The sequence below is a fragment of the Oryctolagus cuniculus genome, chromosome 7 (genome assembly GCF_964237555.1).
Source record: "Oryctolagus cuniculus chromosome 7, mOryCun1.1, whole genome shotgun sequence".
NCBI classification, from domain to species: Eukaryota; Metazoa; Chordata; class Mammalia; order Lagomorpha; family Leporidae; genus Oryctolagus; species Oryctolagus cuniculus.
The window spans coordinates 125,979,857-126,003,894 of record NC_091438.1 but is presented as its reverse complement, the minus strand read 5'-3'; the positions used below and the strand labels follow the sequence as shown (position 1 = coordinate 126,003,894).

General features: G+C 57.4%; 1 protein-coding gene across 1 annotated transcript; it reads left to right on the top strand.

The window, feature by feature from the left end:
• Positions 1–2,817: 2,817 nt before the first annotated feature.
• CYP4B1 (cytochrome P450 family 4 subfamily B member 1) lies at positions 2,818–22,556 on the top strand. Its single transcript, NM_001082103.1, is given in 12 exon segments — positions 2,818–3,015; positions 14,291–14,432; positions 14,557–14,601; positions 15,985–16,112; positions 16,777–16,901; positions 17,147–17,298; positions 17,421–17,527; positions 18,299–18,489; positions 20,415–20,548; positions 21,289–21,353; positions 21,452–21,534; positions 21,892–22,556. Coding segments are annotated over 12 exon segments (1,521 nt in total). The 5' UTR covers positions 2,818–2,850; the 3' UTR covers positions 22,076–22,556.
• Positions 22,557–24,038: the final 1,482 nt, after the last annotated feature.

Genomic DNA, 24,038 nt, shown 5'->3' with positions numbered 1-24,038 from the left:
AAGCTTTGTCCACTTTCCTGGGCTTTTCTGAATATGAAGGGTCTTCAAAAAGTTTATGAAAAATTCATATAATGAAAAAGTTACACATGGATTTCCAGATGTGTGTTTGCACCAAAAAAATCTTAATTTCTTTTTCACTTATATGAATGACAGAGTGACAGAGAGTGAGGGGGAGGGAGAGAGAGAGAGAGAGAGAGAGAGAGAGATATTTTCCATATGCTGAATCAATCTCCAAATGGCCACAGTGGTGGGGGCGCTGGTCCAGGCTGAAACCAGAAGCCCAGAATTCTGTCTGAGTCTCTCATATGGATGGCACGGGCCCTAGCACTTGGGCCATCTTCTGCTGCTTGCCCAGGTGCAATGGCAGGTAGCTGGATCTGAAGTGGAGCAGCTGAGACCTGAACCAGTGTCCACTATGGGATGCTGGTGTTGCAATTGGCAGCTTAACCCGCCGTTTGTAAGGCCATCCCCACAAACTTATCTCTTAGATTCCATCCTGGTTTCAAGAAACAGGAAACACAAATTAAACTGAATTTAAGCAACAAAGGGGATTCATTGGCTCATGTAATTAAAATATGCAGAGGTAATCCAAGTTTCAGGTGAGGCTTGATCCAAGAGTTCCAACCACGTGACTGATTTTCAGATTCTCTGCGGATTTCTTAGTTCTTCCCACATTGATGGCTCATGTTTTCAGGATTGAATTAATATCAAAGAGAGAGTCTGTCTCCATATAGCTTACTTTACATTCGGAAATTGAGTTTCAGTAGCCCAGCTGGGGCTGGCTTTGGTCGTGTCTGTCCTTGAGGCAATCAACTGTCATGGGCAAGGTGAAGGCAGACCGTCTTAGGCACGGTGCCAAGGTGGCTGAGGGCACGGGTAGGTAGCGCTAGGGTCAGGACCTGGGAGTTGCCTGTTGCTCTGACCATGGAAGTAGGAGTGGCTGCCAGATTTCATCCAGGAAGTGCACAGTAGGGAGTGACAGATAGATCGTAAATACTGAGTGCTGTCTTCAACAAACAGGCCTGTGCTGGAGTTGGGGGGGGGGCAATGCCAGTGCTCCCCGAATTCAGCAAATTCATGCTTGCAGTGGATGACAGAAGCAGTAACCTGATGCTGGGGAGACATTCAACCAGTGTCCACACTACCCACAAGCACTGTCTGGACTAGTCCTGGTCACTGCCCGGGTGGCTCCTGGATCAAGTGGGAGCTCCTTCTGGCTCTCCTCCAAACACTCCCTAGCCAGGCCAGAGTCAGGCTGATAAACGAATCGGCCATAAATCATGCAAGTCGGCTGATGGCATATCGTGTTTCCTCATTCTCCCACCCTGGGGCCTTGCAGTGAAATGGGATACCCAGGGTCTCCAGCCAGTGAGACGAGGTTGAACTCCGCATTTCAGGGAGGGTGCCGAGCCCTGGGGAAGACACTCCTTTCACTGTGCTTCTTCTTGCCGTCTGCCTAGGGGCAGGCCCGCATGATGTCCCCTCGGTGGAGGCAGGGGCTTGGTCTGCCCGGAAGGCTAGGGAGGCCATGTCTGTGAGTCAGCACCTGCAGCGGGGGTTCCAGGTTCCGCTGCTGCCTCCCGCTGGACTCAGCGTCTGCTCTTTCCTCCTGGCTGCGGGCTTATGCCTGCCCGGGGACTCACCCCGGCTCCCATGGCAGCGCGCCTTTGGGTACGCTGGGCGGATGGGAGACTCCAGCAAGAGATTGGAGGTGGGAGGGGAGAGGGTTTGGGACAGTTTTTCTCTACTCCTTCCCTGTTCTGATTTAACTTCACAGCTGTCTTCCCATCGAGACCTCTTGCCCAGGCTCTGGGAACAGCATTTCCGCCCTATTCCTGCAGTCTAGGGGTGTCGCTGGGGCTCCTGCCCTCACAGGCTCTGGAGGCTACATCATCCCGTGTGCAAATCTTTCACTCTGCCATCTCCTTCCAAGGGAGCCTCACGTCCAGGAAACACGTGGGGTGAATTCCATTTCCTGCAGCGCACGGCCCGAGATGGTACAGGAGTGGGAAACAGCAGTCTCTCCCTGGGGCATGGGGCTGGGCCAAACTCGTCCTTCAGCAGAACCCTGGGCTGGGGCGTTTGAGCTGCTGCTTCCTTGCTGTGCAGTGTTAGACTCGTCCCGATCCCTCTCTGGATCTAAGTGGCCTTACTCACCCAGGAGGGATTGGACCTGCGGGTCTCCCCTCATCACCCTAAAAGTAATGTTTTAATTTCCTAAATTTCAACTAGGTATTCTGCTTTCAAGGGGTGCAGCTGGGTCTTTGCTTACCCGAGATCTTCCTTCCGGGGCTTAGACCCTCGCCTCTGGAGATGCCTCCCAAAGAAGGAATCAGAACTTCATGAGGCTGGCATGGGGCAAGCCCTCCCTGAAGGCCACATGGAAGGGGACAGTGGGAACTTTCTTGTGATAAAGCATGGGCAAGTTGCACCTCCATTTTATTATCTGAGAAATGGGTATTCAGAATGAGTACCTATGATCTCCTGTTGTCCCGGTTAAATGGGTTAATGTGTAAAAAATGCCTGTAGGGAAAGGCAGCAGCTATCATGCTGAAAATTACACCAAGAGTTGCCCCCTACGGGCTCCCCCAAGGAATCAAGGTGGGGTGCCCACGCCTAGCATGCTTTTAACTGAGTTTTGGGAAAAGTCAGCCAAGTTCTCACCTCTGTTGCCGGTGATTTTTGGGGTTGCTGTCTCCTCCCTGTGGCACTCAGCCCGGGCTGGGCTGCTGCTGGCTGCAGGGCGTGGCGAGGGGTGGGAGCTGGCGGGGCGCCTGGGTTCAGAGTATAAGAGAAGCCAGGGACAGCGGGAGACAAGCTGGAGTCTCGGCGGCTGCCGCTCCAGCCACGATGCTCGGCTTCCTCTCCCGCCTGGGCCTGTGGGCTTCCGGACTGATCTTGATCCTAGGCTTCCTCAAGCTCCTCCGCCTGCTGCTTCGAAGGCAGAGGTTGGCCCGGGCCATGGACAGCTTCCCAGGGCCACCCACTCACTGGCTGTTTGGGCACGCCCTCGAGGTACACAGCTGGGGTGAGGGGGTGAGGAGAAAGGAAATGGCTTTCTCACCTTCAAAGAATCCAGCTTGTCCCCCGGGGGCTGTGGAGGGAGACCCTCAGCCTGGGCAGTGGTGCTGACCTGGGGGTCACCGTTCCCATCTGGCCTTGCTGCCAGGATCTCTGTCTGTCTCAGTCCTGCCTTAAGCTGGCTTCAGAAGGTGGGAGGTACGGCGGGGGCTTCAACACAGGGACCCAAGTAGGCCACAGACCCCTTCCCATCACTCTGAGGCCCGAAGTTCAGACAAGGCTCTGCTAAAGCTCGGTGATGGCCTAGGGGAGGCGCGCAAGCCCCTCATGGAAGCTGCCAGTCGCGTCTGGAGCTCAGCAGCAGTGTTCTCTCTGCTCTGTGTGGTGCGGAGATGTCCATTTCTTCCTTTATTTTTAAAATGTTACCTGTCTTAAAAAATTTTTGTTTGAAAGGCAGAGTTAGAGAGAGGGAAAGGCAGAGAGAGAGAGAGAGAGAGATTGATTTTCCGTCTGTTGTTTCACTCCCCAAATGGCTGCGACAGCCAGGGCTGGGTCAGGCTGAGGCCAGGAGTCAGGAGCCAGGAGCTTTTTCCTGGTCTCCCACATGCGTGGCAGGGGCCCAAGCACTTGAGCCACCTTCTGCCGCTTTCCCAGGTGCATTAACAGGCCGCTGGATCAGAAGTGGAGCAGCCGGGACTCAACCTGGCACTCATATAGGATGTCAGTACTGCAGGCAGTGGCTTAACCCATGGCACCACAGCGCTGGCCCCAGAGATGCCCATTTCTTTTTTTTTATACTTTTTTTTTGACAGGCAGAGTGGACAGTGAGAGAAAGAGACAGAGAGAAAGGTCTTCCTTTTGCCATTGGTTCACTCTCCAATGGCCACTGTGGCCGGCGCACTGCGGCCAGCGCACCACGCTGATCCGAAGCCAGGAGCCAGGTGCTTCTCCTGGTCTCCCATGTGGGTGCAGGGCCCAAGAACTTGGGCCATCCTCCACTGCAGTCCCGGGCCACAGCAGAGAGCTGGACTGGAAGAGGGGCAGCCGGGACAGGACTGGTGCCCCGACCAGGACTAGAACCTGGTGTGCTGGTGCCGCTAGGTGGAGGATTAGCCTATTGACCTGCAGCGCTGGCCGATGCCTCTTTCTTCCTTCCTTCCTTCCTTCCTTCCTTCCTTCCTTCCTTCCTTCCTTCCTTCCTTCCTTCCTTCCTTCCTTCCTTCCTTCCTTCCTTCCTTCCTTCCTTCCTTCCTTCCTTCCTTCCTTTCTTTCTTTCTTTCTTTCTTTCTTTCTTTCTTTCTTTCTTTCTTTCTTTCTTTCCAGGCAGAGTGGATAGTGAAAGAGAGAGACAGAGAGAAAGGTCTTCCTTTTGCTGTTGGTTCACCCTCCAATGGCCACTGTGGCTGGCGTGCTGCGGCCAGCACACTGCGCTGATCCGAAGCCAGGAGCCAGGTGCTTCTCCTGGTCTCCCATGGGGTGCAGGGCCCAAGCACTTGGGCCATCCTCCACTGCCTTCCCGGGCCACAGCAGAGAGCTGGCCTGGAAGAGGGGCAACTGGGAAAGAATCCAGCGCCCCGACCGGGACTAGAACCCGGTGTGCCAGCGCCGCTAGGTGGAGGATTAGCCTATGGACCTGCAGGCTGTGGAGGTTCTAATCTGCCAGATTGGTATCGGGAGTGTGAGTTGAAAACTTCCCCAAGTGTTTTGATCTGCAGCCAGGTTTGGGAATGCAGCTATAGAGGCTGGAGATCCAGGCTCAGAGAGAGGCAAGGTTCCTTTCCCTACCTCCTGAATGCGCCTTGCTCATTCCAAGGCCTGTGCTATTGCCTCTTTTCCTTGATTGACACTGTAAATGACCTTGACCTCCTGGCTTTTACAGACAGCCCTGTTCCTAGTGACCTGTGTGCATCCTGGGGACATCTAGAAGAGACAGGCTGGGTGGGGAGGAGCGAGACCCTGTCCAGGCTCTTAGGGAGCTTGCTCTGTCTAGGGAAACGCAGACACTGGAGCCTCGCCTGCTGCGTTCCCAGGATCCCCTGTCAGCCCCGTCCTTCTCATCTCAGCTCTTGGCCATCTTCTCTGCTGGCCGGTGGGCCCTGGAGGATGGGGATCTGGTCTGATTCATCTCTGTGCCCTCAGGGTCCAGTGCAAAGCCTGGCACAGAAGAGGCACTGGGGATAAACCAACAGTGAGTGCCAGGGGAGGGGCGCCCAGACGGAGGCGGTGAGGGTGAAGATCAGTGAGGGTACCGGGGGCTTGGGGAGAAGCTTGGCCAAGGAAGGAAGGCGGGTCATGGGGAGGTTGAGTCTGACCCCACCGGGGAAGAAGAGAAGATGGCCAAGAGCTGAGATGGACGGAACCGCATGCTCCGCCCTTTCCTCTCAGGCCCCCTCCACTCCTCCACTCCCGCCTGCCTCTAGCAAAGTGGGCTTTGCCCTCCATCAGGGAACCTCGCTAGGACAGGGACTTTCGCTTCTCTACCTGCAAGTCAGATCTGCTCTCCTCTCCCGAATCTCTGCCAGCTGCCCTGCCCCCTCCCCTGGAGAACACGTGGAGGGCATGGGTCAGAGCTGAGCCCTGGCTTCTTGGCTCTGCCACAGCAATCGGGAAGGTGGGCAGGGGCTGGCGGGGGGCTGCTCTGCTCCTGGGCACTACAAAGTTTCCTGGGAACCATTGCAGAAAGTGCCCCTTCGCATTCCCCCGGCGCTTGGCACCTCTTGGTTGGTTCCACACCTGAACTTGGAAGCTGGGGAGGGTGGGGTGGGGATTCGTTTCCCCAGTGTGAAGATGAGGAAACATTGGCACAGAGGGTGCAAGCTGTTCGCCTAAGACTGTGCTTGAGCTCAGGGTTTGAGTCATGGCTGAGTCCAAGACTCCTGCATTTTAATTTTAGGACAGGGTCAGCCCATAAGAAGGAACTACAAACTTGACTCCTACGCCTGGAGGTGACAGGAGTGGAGCGGGAAGGAAGAAGACTGGCTGGAGAAGGGCGTGGGGGCGGGGAGGATCTGTCCATCAGGATTAATTTCTCCCTTCTTGGTCTCCAGTTACAGCTTGGAGGCCCTGGTGGCTTCCACTGTCTTCCTACACAAGTCTCAGAATGTGTCCTGTTCTGCTAGAGACCCCCTCATCCCCCCCTGGGGCCCATGGGGGACGTGGCACACAGGAGGTGCTCGATTTTGGCCTCAAGTTAGGACCCCTAAGTGGGGTCAGTGTGTGTGTGTGTGTGTGTGTGAGTGGGGAACACCAGCTCCCAGGCCAAGGAAAGATGATCTTCTGAGATTGCTGGCGCCTCTCTTCCCTGTTCCCACCCATTGCTGGAACATTCCCCGTGACCGCGTGTTGTGTAATGCACAATTAATTCAGCAAACATTGATCGTGGGCCTTTGCTCTGCCCTCCTGGGTGAGTTTCTCCACTCTCTGTGCTTTCGTTTGCTTGCTGGTAACACAGAGGTCATCTTCTGTACCTTGTTGCCTTAGAAAGGGGTCAGAAGCCATCAGGGGTCATTTGCCAACTGCTGGGCACATGGATGGCAGATGTTAGATGACGGTGGAGGGGATTCTTCGAAACACCCTGAGCCACTTACCTCCTTCACCCTCTTCCTTTTGTCTAACCCACCAAGTCTTAGGTCCCTCTTTGCCCAGCTTTGGCCCTGTGCTGAGACCAGAAGATGAGGAACTGAGAGACGGGGTGTGCGTGGACTGAAGCAGGTCTGTCGGAGAGCCAGATAAGGCAGCGCGTGTGTGACACATCCCCGGGCCTTGGGGCCCTATCAGCCTGGAAGGCAGGGAAGGTTGAGGGAGGTGATATTGAGGACAATCCTGAAAAATCTGGAAGGAGCTGCCTGTGGACGTGCAGAGGAAAAGGCATTTCCTTGGGCGAGGCCCAGAGCCTGGAAAGACCGCCTTGTGCTTGGGGAGTCAGCTTTATCTTGGAGCCCCCCCGCCACGCTTGCCTGGGGAGCTCCCACTTTTGGAGTGGTGGGAAGGTGGATAGGGGCGCGAGGATGAGGCGGAGGTGAGTGGGTCTGGCCACATAGATCCCAGGAAGCCACACCGGAAGGCCTTTCTTTATTCCCAGGGCAACCCTTGAGAGGACTGAAGCAAGGGAGCGGTGAGGTCAGACTTGTGTTTGAGAAAAGTCACACTGACTTCTGGGTATGGAATAGGTGGCTGGAGGATGCAGGCAGGCACTGGGGAGTGAGCCCCAAGCAAGGCAGAGTGAGCCGGGCCTTGGCGTGGGGGACATGGGAAGAGGGTGTCAAGGCCCTCCCCCCAGTCAGATGAGAGGGTGTCCACGAGGGGCCCCTCATGCACTAGGAAGAGGGGGCCAAGGACTGCCTTGGAGCTTCACTAAACTGAGGCGGCCACACAGCTCCGTCTGGGCAGGATTTGGAAAAGCACCGACAGCCAGAGAGGCTCCTCGAGCCGCGGGATTGCATTGTGAGCAGCAGGAATGCATTTCTAGATCTGGATTTTAAATCCTGGGAGTCTGAGACCCAGAAAGACGAGGCTCAGGGCCTGCAGCCACGCTGTGCTCCCGGGAGCCCGGGTCCTGGGCTTGGAGCTGCTCAGGGCCGCTTCCTCACACGGGAGTGCACGTGGGCCCCGAGGGGCCTGGAGGATGTTCCACGTGGACGCCCAGGGCTTGGGTGGGTTTCCCGGCCTTGGGAGAGCAATAAGCAGGGGCAGGCTGCTCAGGAGGGAGCCACGGATGGCAGAGGAAGCCAGGAGAGTAGGTGAGAGCCCCTGGGAGAAGGTGCAGGGTGTGGAATCCAGAGCCTGGACAGGACGGGAGCCGTGTGATTTTGGACAAGGCCCATCATCACTTCCCAGTCAACTTACGGTGGCCGAGAGTCATGGTCATCTCCATAACTACACACCTAAGGCAGGCTGCTTGTGAAGTGGGGAGGTTTACTTTGGCTCCCCGTATTGGAGGTTCGCAGTACAAGATGGGGTGGCCCCGTTGGTTTGGCCACCAGATGAGGCTGGAGAATGGCCAGGGCACAGTGTGTGCGCAGGAAGGATCATGTGGTCAGCCAGGAAGAAGAGAAGCTGGGCCCAGCTCCGCTTTTATAACTAACCTTCTCCTGGGAACTCCCTTCAAAAGCACCCCTCCGTGACCTGGCGACCCAGGACCACCCTTAAACACTGTAACCCGATTCAGTTTCCCCCGTCTCAGCACCAGCAATTTCTGACTTTGGGGCTAAAAGTCTCGATGAGTTCTGGAGCCGCGTCCCAGTCGAACCACAGCATGGCCCATGCAGCTCACACCCCAAGTCCCTTTGCTCCTATAGACCTCGAGGTTCTCTCTGTACCTTTTGGGGTCACACAGCATGTGCCATCTGTCTCTGAAGGGGGGACCAAGGATGCAGTCACCTGTCTGTCATCAGAGTGGTTGGGGGGGGGCATCACGTCTCTGTTGCAGTGCGTTAGAGCCTCTCTCTCCAGCCTCTCCATGGCTCTGCTCAACCCCAGAGTTGAATCTTTCAAGAGTTTGCCTTCATTGAACCTTTTTTTCTTTTCACTGACTTTTCTGGCCATTTCTTCGTACTTTTGGTTGTTGCTTTTTTTTGGGAGCAGGCACCCCTAACCCTTCAGTTCCTTTGGAAGCTTAACGCAGGCATGGGCTCACGTGCACACTGGGACCTGACAAAAGTATATGTGTGCGTGTGTGTGTGTGTGTGTGTGTGCGGTAGGGAGGCCGCTGAGGCTAGGGTACCCGAGGGCAGGTGAGAATGTCTGTCCCAGGGACCTCCAGCCTCCAAGCCCTGCGGGGCCTCTCCAGCACTGGGAGCCCATGTGGCTCTAGAAAGCAGAGTGGAGACTCAAAGGGAAACCTTTCAGCCCAGTACTAAGGATGAACACAGTCCAAAGAGGTTGGTCTGTCTGGAAAAGCAGTCAGGTTTCTGTTGTGAGAGATGTCTGGGCTCTTGGGGCTCAGAGCCGGTGCCACGCAGGTAGCCCTGGGAACCGGCAAGGTGACAGCAGCGTGCCCTGCCTCCCAGGAGCCCGACCTGCTGGGACAGGCAAAGCCCTGCCCTCTCCCCTCCCTGCTTGTTTTCCTAAGCCCCCCATCCCATTGGGTGAGCAGATTTGTGTTTGTTCTCAATTCGGCTCCCAGGAGGGCTGCGGCAGCTGCAGACTGGCTGGGCAGGTAGCCTGTGCTTTGGCCACTGGTCAACTGGGCATGGAGTCAGCTGGCAGCCGGCCAGAGCAGGCTTGCTGACAGGCAAAACAGCAGGAAGAGCCTCGCTCAGGCTTCCTGGCTGCCCGGCCTCACGCGACTCCTCTCCCGGATACACGGAGGTCACGGCTGGGCTAGGCGGCGTTGAAAGCCCTTTCTGGTCTCATTCTTGGAGCAAAGCTTCCTCAGACTCTTGGGGAGCAGAGCTGAGTGGCGATTCACGCTTGCTCTTCCCATTCCCTGCCCTAGCTCATGCCTCGTTGGTCAACAGGAGAGCGAATGCGAGGCAGTGGGGAGGGGCTGGGGAGCTGGGAGCAGGGAGTGACCTCCCCGGTGGCTTCCCTGCTTCCTTCTTTCTAGAGAAAAACAGGCTGGCCTGGACCTCCTAGCCCTGCACGTGTCTCAGCTCAGGGCTCAAGGACGCGCCTAGGCATACAGTTGTATGACCAGAGGAGCTATGCAGGCAGCCATGTGGCCCCCAGAGGGAGGGTGCCGGGGGCCTGCAGCTGCAATAGGGGGGCATGGCTCAGGGCTGCAGCTGAGGGAGCGGGGCCAGGGGCTGGGACCAGCCTCACTCTCACCAGGTTTCTTGGGAAATCAAGTGCACGTAAGAGAAGGCTGGGGGCGCGCAAGCTGGCTTTGACCGCAGTGCGCATGAGGTTAGGGGACGCTGCAGAGGGCACTTGCGTGGCTGGTAGGGAGAGGAGCGGGCTCAGACGAACCAGATCAGCCCAAACTCCCTCGACCCAGAGAGCCTCTGAGTCTGGCTATTCTGTCCCTTATGCCTTTCCCTGCCCTGTTCAAGGGGGCTCCCTGGACTAGGAAGCTCTGGGGAGAAGGGAAGTGGCCATCGTGATCAGAGAGTTGGCAAGGAAAACCCAGGAGGGCGAATAGAAAAATAAGAGAGAAGGGAGCAGCCGGGAGGGGGCAGGGCCACCAGAAAATTCCCTCTCATCTGCAGGTGCGGAGGACTTTTCTCACTTGGAGCTCTTTCTGATACTGTATGCTCAAGGAAGATGACCCTCTTACAACCCGCCTTGGGTTGAGTCCGGGATTCTGAGTTCAGAGGCTGTGAGGGATAGGACTTCTGCAGAGATTGCACCAGACTCTACAGAGGGCCTGGGAGGGGAAGAAGGCCTAGGTGGGTGCCTGGAGGCCAAAGCTGGTTCAGTATCTAGGGCCCTTGGCAGGTAATGGCTTGGGTCAGACAAGGATTTGTGCAGGCTACATTATCAGGTGCCTATGTCATTTTTAAAGGTTGTTCCGGGAAGACACAACACGGATGAGTTGAGTGGGTGGGGCCAAGAGAGAGACATTTATAGAGAAGAAAAGCAGGTCCAGAACATACCCGGATGGCAACAGGAATGGCATTCCCTAGGAGTGTGCAGTGCACAATATATGCCACCGAGCACAGCGGCCTTGAAAGGCTTCAGTGTGCAGAAGAGAGCATGGGGCTCTAAGCTGAGCTGGAGCAGTCTTAACCTGTAAGCAGTGGGCAAACGAGTTCACCTCTCTGAGCCCCAGCTTTCTCATCTGTAAACAGGAGTGGTGATTATTTCACGTTGGGCACATCTGTGAATTCACTCCGATGGTACCTGGCACCTGATAGAAGCTCAGTGCATGTCTGTCCCCTTCCATCCCCTGTGTCGTGAGGTTGAATGTGGAAACGGGAAGTGAATCAACTCGTAGCCTGGAGAAGACAGGCTGGGGTAGCTGGCGAGAGCAGATGGAAATCTGTAATGTGTCTGTCACGCGGGAAGTACTGTGACAGCCCTTCTCTGACTTCCCCAAATGGAGCAAGACCTTGGGCTGGTTCCTCCTGAGACTGAACGTCTTGGCCCATGTTCAGATTAGCCAGATGTTTGTGTGTTTTCTTTCCTCCTTTGGCGTCTCCATTCCTTCTCATCTCCTGATTCACTCCATTCACTCTCCACACACTGCATCGAGTACATCTTGTGTCCCGGAGGTCCTGTGCTGAGTCCCGTGGGATGCGGCTTGCCCACAGCCGGGGGAGGGGGCAGGCGTCCTGGCTCTGAGTGTGAAGCCCAGCTCCATCACTGCCCACCGTGTGACCGGACTTCACTTCCGCATCTGTGACATGGAATGGCCTGGCGCCTCTCTTTCGGAACTTTTAGAGGATTACATGCAAGAATGGACGTCACGTGCTTAGCACCGTGCCTGACGCACAGCCAGTGCTGAATGCGTGTTGATATTGTTCATGTTAAAAACCATGGGTGTGTTATTACACAAAGCAGGCTGTAGGTGGGGGGAGGCCCCGAGGGGGCAGAGAGTGCCGGCAGAGCGGGATCAGGGAGGTGCTGGGGAGGACACTCAGCTCGGGGGTCATGAACAGCAGGACGGCCCCAGTGTTCTCGGGAGGAAGGAGGGCGAGGAGGAAGGGCGCTCTGAGCAAAGGTGCAGAGCCGAGACCACGCTCCTGCAGGTCGTCTTTGTTTTCGAATGCCGGCTCCCAAGACTTCCAGAGGCACAGCGAGCCTTGGAGTCTGCTTGGAGGAAGGGGTAGCAGGCCGGGAGCCCGCAAGGCAGCCACAGGGGCTCCTCACCACAGCCACACGGCTGCCAGGGAGCCAGCTTCTTCTCAGGAGATGGCCAGGTGCCGTGCGCGCGCATGTGCGCGCGCGCGTGAGAGAGAGCGAGAGCGAGTGAGCCACATGGGCCATGCAGGGCCACCTTGTTTCAGAGTCCTCGTGCTCCACAAGATCCTTGTGGCCACTGGGAGTCCAGGGCTTCTGCAAGGGCGACGCACACGGCAAGGCCCCCATCAGATGCTTAGTCCCGATTCACTCTGCTTTCCAGTTAACACGTCGTCTACTAAGCAGGGGTCGCGTTTAGCAGCCTGTGGGTAGGTTTCCAGGAGAATAGGGGTGGAGCGTGTTAGCCAAGGTCAGGTTCCCTGCCCTACTTTCTGCTCGTGGTGGGAGCGTTCCAGGGAACGTTCAGAGCATGGTGTCTCACGCAGGCTGGGGGCATTTGGGAGTGGGAGGAAGTTGTAGCAGGCAAAGAGAGTGCCCAGAACTTCCAAATGGCCCACCAAGCCCACCACTGGGTGTACACCCAAAAGATGGGAGATCATTGCATCCAAGAGATTCCCACTCCACCAGGGTTCTGCAGCCCTGTTCACCATAGCCAGGAGAAAGAATCAACTAAGGAGTCGGTCGTGGGATGAATGTGTAAAGAGAGCGTGCGATAGATAGGCAATGGAATGCTGGTCAGCCACACAAAGAATGGAGTCCTGTCCTTCTCAGCAAAATGGACAGAGCTAGAGGACATCCTGCGCAGTGACGCACGTCAGACGCAGGACAAGTGCACCTGTCTCTCTCATGCGTGGGAGCCTCACAACCGCTCCACACGAGCCCAGGATATCGACCACCAGGGGCTGGGCAGGGAGGGAAGGACGGAGGGAGCTGCATTTAAGACGCAGGAGATGCAGGAGAAGCGTGGTTCTAGACTGTGACCAAGGCGCTCACAGGAGACGCTGCCAACCGGGGGCGCAAAGCCTGGGGTCCATGGGAACTCTGCACAACCCCACAGCTTTTGTGTTAAAATATAGAACCCTTCTGGAACAAAAAGTTAAAAATCAAACCACCGGGCTGGGTTCTGTCGGGCTGCAGAGATTGTGGCGTGGCGTCACCTTCCCGGGTTCACATCCCAGCTCCTCTCCTGCGCTGTGTGGTCCTTAGCAGGTAACCTCCCTCCCCCTCCCTAGAACAGGACCTCAGGAAGTTTCATGAGGATTCAAGGAGGCAAGGATGGGAGGGGCTTGGCACAAGCACTTCCTGCACAGGAGCCTCCCCGGCACCTGCTCACAGACTGCGGAGCTCAGCCCTGCTCCAGGCTCCTGGGCTGGAACGCTCAGTGTTAATGACATTGAGTGGCAGTTAAATGCACTAGAGGGGAAGGAGGACGAGGCTTGGCAAATGCAAGCAGGCTGCCCACGTGAAAGTGGTGATTGGAGAGCTCCATTTCTGTAACACACCTCTGGGTGATTGCAGCAGGAACCCTGCCTCCCACACCCGGCCCTCCAGGCACTCTCCCCACCCTCGTCTCAGGTGACTCCCCCCACAGGGCAGCTCCTTGAAGGCACCAGGCTCTGTCTCACCTCAGGGCATTGGCACTTGCTATTTCCTCCACCCAGAATGCTCTTCCTTTGCATTTCATGTGGCCAGATCTTCAACCTTCTCAGAGTTTCACCGCCAATGTCCCCTCCAACAGGAAGCCTTCCTGGATGACCCTATCCAAGCAGGTGCCCTTCCTGTGGCCTTCCTGTGGCCCTGTGTTTAGTTCCTGCTCAGCACTCACCCGTGTCTGTGGTTGTCATACTCAGCTTGCTTGTTTACTATCTGTCTTCACCATAAAATGAAAGGTTAACCCTGTGCCAGTCTCATTCCCCTTTGAGGTGATTTTTCTGTTGCATAACAAAGATTGACTTTATAACGGGGCAAGTGCTGTGGTGTTTTGGATTAAGCTGCCGGCCTGCAAGGCTGGCATCCCATATGGGTGCTGGTTCAAGTCCTGGCTGCTCCACTTCCAATCCAGCTCCCTGCTAATGTGCCTGGGATAGCAGCAGAAGATGGCCCAAGTCCTTGGACCCCTGCATCCATGTAGGAGAGCTGGCAGAAGCTCCTGGCTCCTGGCTTCAGCCTGGCCCAGCCCCAGTCATTGTGGTCATTTGGGGAGAAAACCAGCGGATGGAAGAACTCTCTCTTTCTTTCTCTCATTTTCCCTCTCTCTCTGTAACTCTGCCTTTCAAATAAATAAAATAAATCTTAAAAAAAGAAAAAAAGCTTTCACAACAAGAAGGAAGCTCTGCCTGGCTGCAGCACAGGTAGAGGGCTGGCGGCAGGTGCCAGGCGGAAGGCAGATTGGCCACTTAGGGGTTGTTGAGCTAACCCAGGCCTGAGAGGAGGGTGGCTTGGACTTAGCACAGTGGCATGTGGGAGGCACTGCCCCGGGGTGTTTAGGAGAGGAGGGTGCAGGTGGAGGGAGGGAAGCCCAGGGGCTTGGGGCCTGGCTGGTGACACCGGGTTCCTGGGTGGCCCTGGTTTTCCATCACCCTTTCAGATCCAGAAGACGGGGAGCCTGGACAAGGTGGTGACCTGGACCCAGCAGTTCCCCTACGCCCACCCTCTCTGGGTTGGACAGTTCATTGGCTTCCTGAACATCTACGAGCCCGACTACGCCAAAGCTGTGTACAGCCGTGGGGGTGAGGGGCTCAGGGGAGCGGAGGGTGGGGGAGGAGGCCTGGGCCCCTGTCCCCACTCTTCTGATCCACAGACCTCCTGTGGGAACTCCCTGTCCAAGCTTGACCCAATGTTCTCCGCCAACAGACCCTAAAGCCCCGGATGTGTATGACTTCTTCCTCCAGTGGATTGGTGAGTGAGCCCCGGCCTGACCTGCCCCTTGCTGTCCCAATCCACGATGCTGGGCGGTCCACTCTGAGCGGATAATCCCATTACCTGGCCCTCCTGGCCCCCACGTGCCTGGCTTCCTCTCAGCAGCTCCTCAGGAGGCAGGGGAACTCCTGGAGGGCAGGGGAGGCGGATTCCAGGCACCTTCTCTCGCCGAGCTGTCCTGTTCCCTGGAGAAGAACCTGTTCCTCTGGCCCTATTGCTCTGGTTAAACCCTGGCTGGTACAGATTTCCACACAAGGATGATTCCAGAGGGGTGGAACCTTAAGGATGACCTTTCTGAATGGGTCCTGGGCTTTTCAAATTGGCTCCTATTCTGATCAGGTGGAAGGGCAGGAGGGCTCCCAGCTGGCTGGGAAAGTGGGTTCCAGCCTCCTTCTCCTGCTGGGCCTGTCGTTTTCCTCAGACAGACAGGGCAAGGACCTGGAGAATGTGTGAGTGGGAAGAATGGCTTCCCGGAGGAAGTGGCACCAGAGTTGATCCTCCAGGAGAGTCTAATGGCAGGTGCCATCCAGGGCAAGGGCCTGGGGAAGGTGTGGTGGGAGCACCGTGGCTGGTGTTTCCAGAGGCCGGGGGCGCCTTCTGGGCTGGAAGGTGTCTGGGAGATGAAGCTGGTTGGGGAGGACTGGCCACCCTTGGCCGTCAGGACGAGGAGTGTGGTGCATGTTGACGGTAGGTGGGAGCCATTGAGTATTCTTGCGCGAGACTGTGTGCTTCTCCAAAGCTCCCTCACCCCCACTTCTCATTTAACTGCTGATCGCCTGGAGGCCTCAGCATCTCCCTGGTGTCTGGGAAAAGGCAGAGCCAAGAGTAAGAAAACATCCCCCAGACGACACCCAGAAACGTAGGGAAACATTTTTGTGGACTTGGATGATTCCGACTCTCTCTTCCCTGATCTAAGGGCGGATAGAATGGAAAGAGACAGAAGGGGCTGGGGGAGACCAAGGGGCCATTTTGAAGCTGGGAAGGCGTTTCTGTTGCTAGGTATGTGTGGTGACTGGGGGACAGGGTCCCGCCCGAGGCCACCGAGGCCACCAGGCGCACACTGAGCAGAGCAGGCCGTTCCCCTGAGGCTCTGGTGACAGCAGCTGGCTTCCATCCCGCATGCCTGTCCCCAGGGAGCTGCAGCACCATTGTCTGCCCCCAGTAGCATCTGAGCCAGATTCCTGGGCGCAGCTGAGAAGGAGAAATGCAGCCACCCGGTCCTAGGGAGCTCCTGGTGGCCTGGTCCTGGAGGCTCCGGCGCATAGGGACAGGGCTGGGTGGGCTTCCTCCAGGCCGCCAGGCACGGGGCAGGGCTGCTCGGCCAGCCCTCCACCTTGTCCTCCATTCCCTCCCCTTCCCTAGGCAAAGGCCTGCTGGTTCTGGATGGGCCCAAGTGGTTCCAGCACCGCAAGCTGCTCACGCCTGGCTTCCATTACGACGTGCTGAAGCCCTACGTGGCCATCTTTGCCGACTCCACACGCATCATGCTGGTGAGCTCCCTGCGCTGGCCCTCCCCACCTCTGCCCTGGCTCCCCATTCTGTCTGCAATGGCAGCGACAATGCCTGGCTCTGCCGACACGTGCTGCGGGCCCTGAGGACCTGGCCGGGCAGCCTGGCCCCTGTCTCCACAGGGAGCCTGGCCCTCTCTTGTCAGACCAGGGAGTCCTTTGTGAGGCTCCTGCAGCAGTGACTTGGAGGAGGGGTGGGCTGCCTGTCTTTGGGTGGGGTGGGAAAGTCTTGTACTCTATGGGGTACCCCTCCTCCTCTGCCTGACACTGCGGCCTGAAACACCATGGCTGTGCAACTCAGCTCCAGGCGCGATGCCCATCTGGCTTGGCGTCCTGGGGTTGGGGAATCCCCAGGGACTACCTGGGCCAATCTGGGCCCCTGCAGGAAACGCTTCCTTAGTATTACTGCAAACCTGACTTACACACAACCTGTGCTGGGGAGCTCACCACCTCTCGACGGCCCCGAGAGAAGAGAGAGAAAGCATCCATGCGACGGGCAACATCTGCCTGAGGCCCAGAGGCTTCCCAGCCCCAACAGCACAACAGGACGGAGGGCAGGGCAGGGCCTGGCGGCGGAGGGTGCTGGAGGGCAGGTAGGGCATCTGGTGTAGCGCGCCCCCTCTTGGCCACCTGTCTCTGGCTGTAGGAAAAATGGGAGAAAAAGGCCTGTGAGGGTAAGAGCTTCGACATCTTCTCTGACGTGGGCCACATGGCGCTCGACACGCTCATGAAGTGTACGTTTGGCAAAGGAGACAGTGGCCTGAATCACAGGTCAGCAGCACCTCTGGGGTCACGCGCTCTCCCCCAGGGCTGGCTCAGAGGGGAGGGTCGGCCCTGGTCTGAGAGGGGGTGTGGAGGCCGGGCTTGTGGGGAGCCAGGTCTCGCTCACAGAGGCAGGCAGCCACTGCTGGCTTCCATGGGCAGGCTCAAGAGGAAGGGCAGGGGCGCTGTGGTTGGGGCTGAAAGGGAGCTGCTCTGGCTCTGAGCCGCGCCCCCTGCCTCCCCGGGCCCTGCAGGGACAGCAGCTACTACGTGGCAGTCAGCGAGCTCACGCTGCTGATGCAGCAACGCATCGACTCCTTCCAGTACCACAACGACTTCATCTACTGGCTCACTCCGCACGGCCGCCGCTTCCTGCGGGCCTGCAGGGCGGCCCACGACCACACCGGTGGGCCTTTCCCGCAGTGCCCACCTCTCGGGAGCCCGGGTTCCTCCCCCCAGCCCCTCTGTGCTCCCTCCTGCGGTAGGGCCCGGGTTCCTAGGCAGTGATGCCCTGCGTTCTGGGTCCAGACAGGGTCATCAGACAGCGGAAGGCAGCCCTGCAGGATGAGAAGGAGCGGGAGAAGATCCAGAACCGGAGACATCTGGACTTCCTGGACATTCTCTTGGATGTCCGCGTGAGTGTGATGGCCCTCTGCCTGCCAGCGGCTCCTGAGGGCTCTCGCGGCCATCCTCCTAGGACGCGGTTCATTGCACAGCCAGTAGGGCTGTTAAGCGTGTTTTCCTCAGTCCCCACCTGCCTCCTGTTCGTGACACACATCAGGGAGCGTTCAGCAGTGGGCAGGTGCAGCATGTGTATGGGTGGTTGGGACACATTACATAGTTGGGGCACATTAGGTTCCATAATAGTGGCCTGCAGATAATTGCGTGGGAGAAGCGTAGACTTCATTCATTTATCTCATCATTTATTTGTCCACTCCACAAACACCCTGGGTTAGTTCCTGTGCTAGGATGCAGAGATGGGAAAGACCTGGCCCTGCCTTCCAGATCCTTAGAGTCTGGTGGGGGAGGGGGCTAGCAGGTGCATGCAGGAAAAGATGGACGCCTTTCTTTGCCACATGGCATTCTGTGTGCCAACTGAGCAGAGCTAACATTTGGAGATGGGTAGAGTCATAGGCACCAGATCAGAGGGACTGAGAAGAGCTTTGTGGAGTAGCAGGCATCCTGCCTGGGCTTTCAGAAGAGAGAGAGAAAGAAGGGGGAGGGAGAGAGAAAGTAGGAGGAGGGGAAGGGGGGAGAGAGGGGAATCTGGGGCAGAGTCCTGACGCCCAGCCGAGCAGGAGCTTCTCCCCCCTCTCGAACCTTCATTTGACAACTACGGTTGCAAATTCTCCTGGGGGCCCACCCCAAATGTTACGAGCTGTCCTGCTGTGCCTTCCCCACCCCAGGGTGAAAGTGGAGTCCAGCTGTCGGACACAGACCTCCGCGCTGAAGTGGACACGTTCATGTTCGAAGGTCATGACACCACCACCAGCGGCATCTCCTGGTTCCTCTACTGCATGGCCTTGTACCCTGAGCACCAGCAGCGCTGTAGGGAGGAGGTCCGTGAGATCCTGGGAGACCAGGACTCCTTCCAGTGGTGAGTGAGGCCGCGCGGTCCTGCCCAGCCCAGGCAAGGGCCGTGCTCACCTCGGGCCATCGGAGGGTGACCCAGAGCCACCTTGGAAGCCAGCTGAGGTTGGCAGCAGCTGTCCTGGCCCCTCCAGGGCTGTAGCTTTTTTCTGGGGGGGGGGGGGCTGAGCATGGGTGTACCTCTGGCTCTTTCCCCCAAATGGAGCATTTTCAGATGTGTGGCATAGCGGAGCTTGGCAACATGAGGCTAGGGTTTCATGCCCTGATGCTCCCCCTGGTGGCAGAGACAGACTAAGCGTCTGGTTTCTGGATAGACCAGGGAGGGCTGGGAGAGAGAGAGGGGAAATGGGGGCCACATGGAGCCAGGAGAGCTGGTCCGTGGGTGGCAGGGCGCAGGCCGGCTTCTACGCCGCTCCTGCTGGAGAAGGAGGGACTGTTTCCCAAACCCCGTCACTCGCAAACTCTCAAGATGCGCCCGTCTGCTTCTTGGCGCAGCACCTGAAGTCCTGAGCGTGACCCCAGTTGAGTCTGCCTTCTCTTTGTAGCCTCATGGCTCACAGCCTCTTCTCCCTACGACCTGCCCTGCCCAGGCCTTGTATTCTGCCAGGCACCTCATCTTTCCTTCTGGGCTCCAAGCTGCCTCTGGCACCGGGCTTGGCACATTGCAGGGCCATAGAAAATGCTGTTGATGGGAGAAGTTTAGGTTCAGTTGTAGGCAGACTGACCCACAGTTCCAGGTCTGGGGCTGGAAGGATGACATCTCCATTACTCATTTTTATTGGCCAGATGTTGGAAACCTCCTAGGGTATCTGTTCAGGTGCCTGGTGCGGGGAGGAAGTATGGGAAGAACAGGGTTGCTGCCCACACTCACACAGCCACAAAGCCACAGAGAGATACCAGAAGGAGGGAGACTGGGCGGCCTGGATGCTGAGACAGAAGAATGAGAACAAGCGGGGCTGGAACCGGCTTTGCAAGAAGGGTCGGAGCTCAGGCAGAGAAAGAGCCGGGCAGCCCGGGATGGGCAACAGTGTGAACCCAGGCTAAGGCAGGGAGGCAAACATTTAGCTCTGCCACTCCTTTCCACCTCGAACTTGAAGGAACCTGGAGGACACTAGTTACATGAAGCATTAAAACACAAATGAACATTCAGAACTGTGCAGAGGAAGACCTGGAATTTAAGGCTCTGTAAAAGGTCTTGCACAGCAGTGATCATGATCATTGGACTCATATGGGGTCTGAGCTCTGTGCTGGCCAAAGGCAACACACACATGCATGCACACATGCATACACACATGCACACACATGCACGCACACATGCATACACACATGCACACACATGCACGCACACATGCATACACACATGCACACACATGCACGCACACACACTTAAAATTTTCCCTGAGCTTGGCACTGTTGATGCATTGAACAATAAAGCAACATTGGTCTTTCATTCAACCACAGGTACCAGCTCTTGCCCATCCTTTCCATTCCAGTGTGTGTGTGCGTGTGTGTGCATGTGTGTGTGTTGCCTTTGGCCAGCACAGAGCTCAGACCCCATGTGAGTCCAATGATCCCTGCTGTGCAAAACACCTTTTACAGAGTCTTTACGGAGAAAACCAAACTGAACCCACAAAGCTGTCCCTAGTGGGGTTCCCTGGGGTCCTGCCAAGTGTCCTTGCCTGTGATAACAAGGTGCACATACATCTCTAGGGCCGTCCACCTTTCCCTCATGGCAGTGAAGGGGATGAGGGGATGGGGAAGTGGCCACCTGTATCTGGTGCGGCCTGGTTGTGTGGAGGCCCCATGGCCCCTCTTACTGTAGGGTGTGTGGTGGAGGTGAGCGGGGAGGTAGTGAAGCTGGGGCAGGACCCGCCTCCTCCTGGGGTCCCCCTGCTCCCTGTTCCCAGCATGTCCTGCTTCTGTTGCTGGCAGGGAGGACTTGGCCAAGATGACCTACCTGACCATGTGCATGAAGGAGTGCTTCCGCCTCTACCCGCCCGTGCCCCAGGTGTACCGCCAGCTCAGCAAGCCCGTCAGCTTTGTGGACGGCCGCTCCCTGCCTGCAGGTAGGATGCGGTGGGTTGGGAGGTAGGCCTGGAGGCCTCTGGACGCCTCTCTGGCGCCCTCTGTGCCAGTGCCCAAATCTGCACCAAGAAGCGAGAGCTCAGATGTGTGTTTGGAGAGCTGCACTCCAAATCCCAGTTCACAACACTGGGGCAAACTCCTGTACTTCTGAGTCCCCATTTCCTCTTCTGTAAAGCGGGGGTGAGAAGAGCAGGCAAGGCAGTTTTCAGGGTTAGAGAGAAGGTTCTCCAGGATGGTCCTGGACCACTCCACCTGCCCTGGTAGACCCCAGACATCAGGGAACACAGCTAGCATGGGCGATGGTGCCGTGTGACCCCGTGTGCTGGCTCTGTACAGCGTTTCGACCTGTACCCGATGCACTGACCGCACCCAGTGAATGGGAGCTGTTGCTATCCATGGCATGATGTCGCGGTTAACACCATCCCAGGAGTGGGTTCACTGAACACAGCAAGATCCCGGCAGTCGCTGCCTGTCCTGCCTCATGGCCCCGTGGCTGTGTTCCTTCTTGTTCTCTTCATCCCACAAATGCCTGTAGCAGGTGCGTGCTCAGCGCTGGGCCGCACAAACTGGGTGTGATGATCGAAGTACTTGGACAAATCGAGTGTGGTCAGGCTCTCTCCCTGACAGTGGTCGGGCAGGGGCTAATGCCTCATTAAAGGGACATAACAGGTTCTTGGCCTCCATGGATCACCTGGCCACTGGGCTTCTGCTCTGTCCACAGGCAGCCTGATCTCCCTGCATATCTACGCCCTCCATAGGAACAGCGACGTGTGGCCTGACCCTGAGGTACCCGGTCCCTGGGCCTGGAGGTCAGATAGGGTGGGATGCGGGGGGTCCCGCTCTGCCAGGATTTGGTGGGTGTTTAAACAAGGCCTGTCCCTTAGGTCTTTGACCCCCTGCGCTTTTCCCCGGAGAACTCGTCTGGACGCCACCCCTATGCCTTCATTCCCTTCTCTGCCGGGCCCAGGTAGGGAGACCCTGCAGCTGCAGCCTCTGAGCGCAGGATCGGGTGGGCGTCGTTATGGGGACTTGGTGCTGAAGGGGCTCCTACTGAGTCCGCGGTGATCTTCACGTAAGATAAGCCCCGGGGGCCCTCTTGCCATTGTCATGCCCCTGTCCCTGGGAGGTGGGTGGGACGGGTGAGTCATTCCAAGAGAGACTCCCAGGCCAGGAACGCCCGGTGTGAGTCCACTCAGTCTGGGACCCTCACCATGCTCCCAAGGTGTGTTTTTTCAAGCCCAGGTCGATCAGTGTCTCAGCCACTTACGCGTGCGTCCCTTATGCGCTGAGGGCACTGCATCTGCTCACTTTGCTGCTCCCGCAGGAACTGCATCGGGCAGCAGTTCGCCATGAACGAGATGAAGGTGGTCACAGCCCTGTGCCTGCTCCGCTTTGAGTTCTCCGTGGACCCCCTGCGGCTGCCCATCAAGCTGCCCCAGCTGGTCCTGCGCTCCAAGAATGGCATCCACCTCTACTTGAAGCCTCTGGGCCCCAAGGCTGAGAAGTAGCTCTGCTGAGAGCGGGGTCCCCGGCCGCCCAGGCTGCGGCCTCTCCTGAGCGTCGCTGTCTCGTTGGGGGTTCCCTGCCTTCGGGATCTTGTAGCCTGGGAGGGGAGTAGGCACAGACACAGTCACCTCCAGGCCAGTGTCATGGAAACGCATGTGTCGACAGGTGCCTGCTGTGCATGCAAACATTTGGTGAGCACCTACTTGCTTCAGAATTCTCTCTTACTTTCCATAATGGACAGTCTTTCTAAAATGTACCAGAAACTTACAGTCCAGCCTCTGTGTCTTGGTGTGCGCACAGTGGAGGCTCTGCCTCAGGATTTAAGGTCAGGAGCAGGGCCCGCAGGACTGGGGACAGCTTGGGGGCCACCCTGCACTTGATCGGCTTTATCTGTGTGTGGGTGTGGGTGTTTGGAACACAACAGACATAAGGAAGATTTGCTTAGGCCCAGACTGTACACGATGCTGAATAAACAGAACTCACTCATGGCCCCTACGGAAGCCAGGGAGCATGGAGTGTGTTCCCCCAGGGCGCCTCTGCCTTCCTGAGCTGGGTCTCTGTGGCAGTCCTGCCATTGTCAGCGTCTGGGTCTCACAGTAACACGGTGCCCTGGGCATTCTGACCTTGTCTGGGGGAGGTGGCTCAGAGGCATGGGGGTGGCGGAGGGGTTGCTCCCCAAAGGAAGCAAGCGCCCTGAGGCGTGGGTGAGGTAGGAAGGTGCAGACTTTTGGGGGAGGGCCTGGGGCTGGGTGAGATGATGGACTGGAGGTCTTTTTTTTTTTTTTTAAAGATTTATTTATTTATCTGAGAGGCAGAGTTACAGACAGAGAGAGGCAAAGACAGGGAGAGAGGTCTTCCATCCTCTGGTTCGCTCCTCAAATGACTGCAATGACTGGGGCTGGGCCGATCTGAAGCCAGGAGCTTCTTCCAGATCCCCCACATGGGTACAGGGGTCCAAGCACTTATGACATCTTCCACTGCTTTCCCAGGCCATTAGCAGAGAGCTGGATCAGAAGTAGAGTAGATGGGACTTGAACTGGCACCCATATGGGATGCCAGCGCCACAGGCAGAGGCTAACCCACTGCACCACAGCACCAGCCCTGAACTGGAGGCCTGTCACTGCCAGCAGTCCTCTTGGGTTCAGGGTCTAAGGCCTCTAGAGGTTTCCAATCCAGGACTTCGACATGTGTTGAAGGCAGGATGCTGGAGCCCTGGGGGAGGGGCATATGAGAGGAATTCCGGCTCTGGACGCTGGCGATGGGGCTATGGTGCCCCAGGGCGCTGCCACCGGGAGATGAATCCCTCCTGCTATTATTGATCCTTCCCCTCTCAGTAGAGGGCCACGGCCTGTCTGTCATGGGCCACCTGCTCATCCCTGCAAAGCCCCACCAAGACCAAGACTCCTTCCCCTCCTGAGGCAGGGTTGCGGAGGTCCCTGGCAGCCCGCACGTCTGAGCGGCCTGCCTTGAACCCTTTGTTCTGTGCACCAGCCAGGGTGAGGCCCCCACAGCCATCACCTGCGCACTGAGCCTCAGGTCACAGCTGCCTGGTGCACCTGGGTGGCACCCCGTCTACCTGCCTCCACTTCCCTCGCCTCTTTGGGTCTTGAGGAGGCCTGAGGCTGGCTGGGAGGAGGCTGTCATCCTGTCTCAGAAGCAAGGAAGGGAAGCCTGAGACACTCAGCTGGGAGCGGCTAGAGCGAGGCTCCCTCCCTGGAGCTGACGGCCTCTCTGAAGGTGCGTGCTGGCGGGAGAAAGAGCGGAGCACTCAGGGGCCAGAGAGGAGGGGGGCACCTCTTGCGGGAAGGAAGGAGAGAGATTGGGCCCTGGTGGGCACACAGACGGATTCTGCTTCGTCCTTCAAGCTCTGCAAACACACCTGGCTGCCTCTTCTGATCCTGGGGGTGGGCGTGGCCTGCGTCATTTATGAGAGGCATGGCTGCACGGGAGTGGGTGTCATGTGGG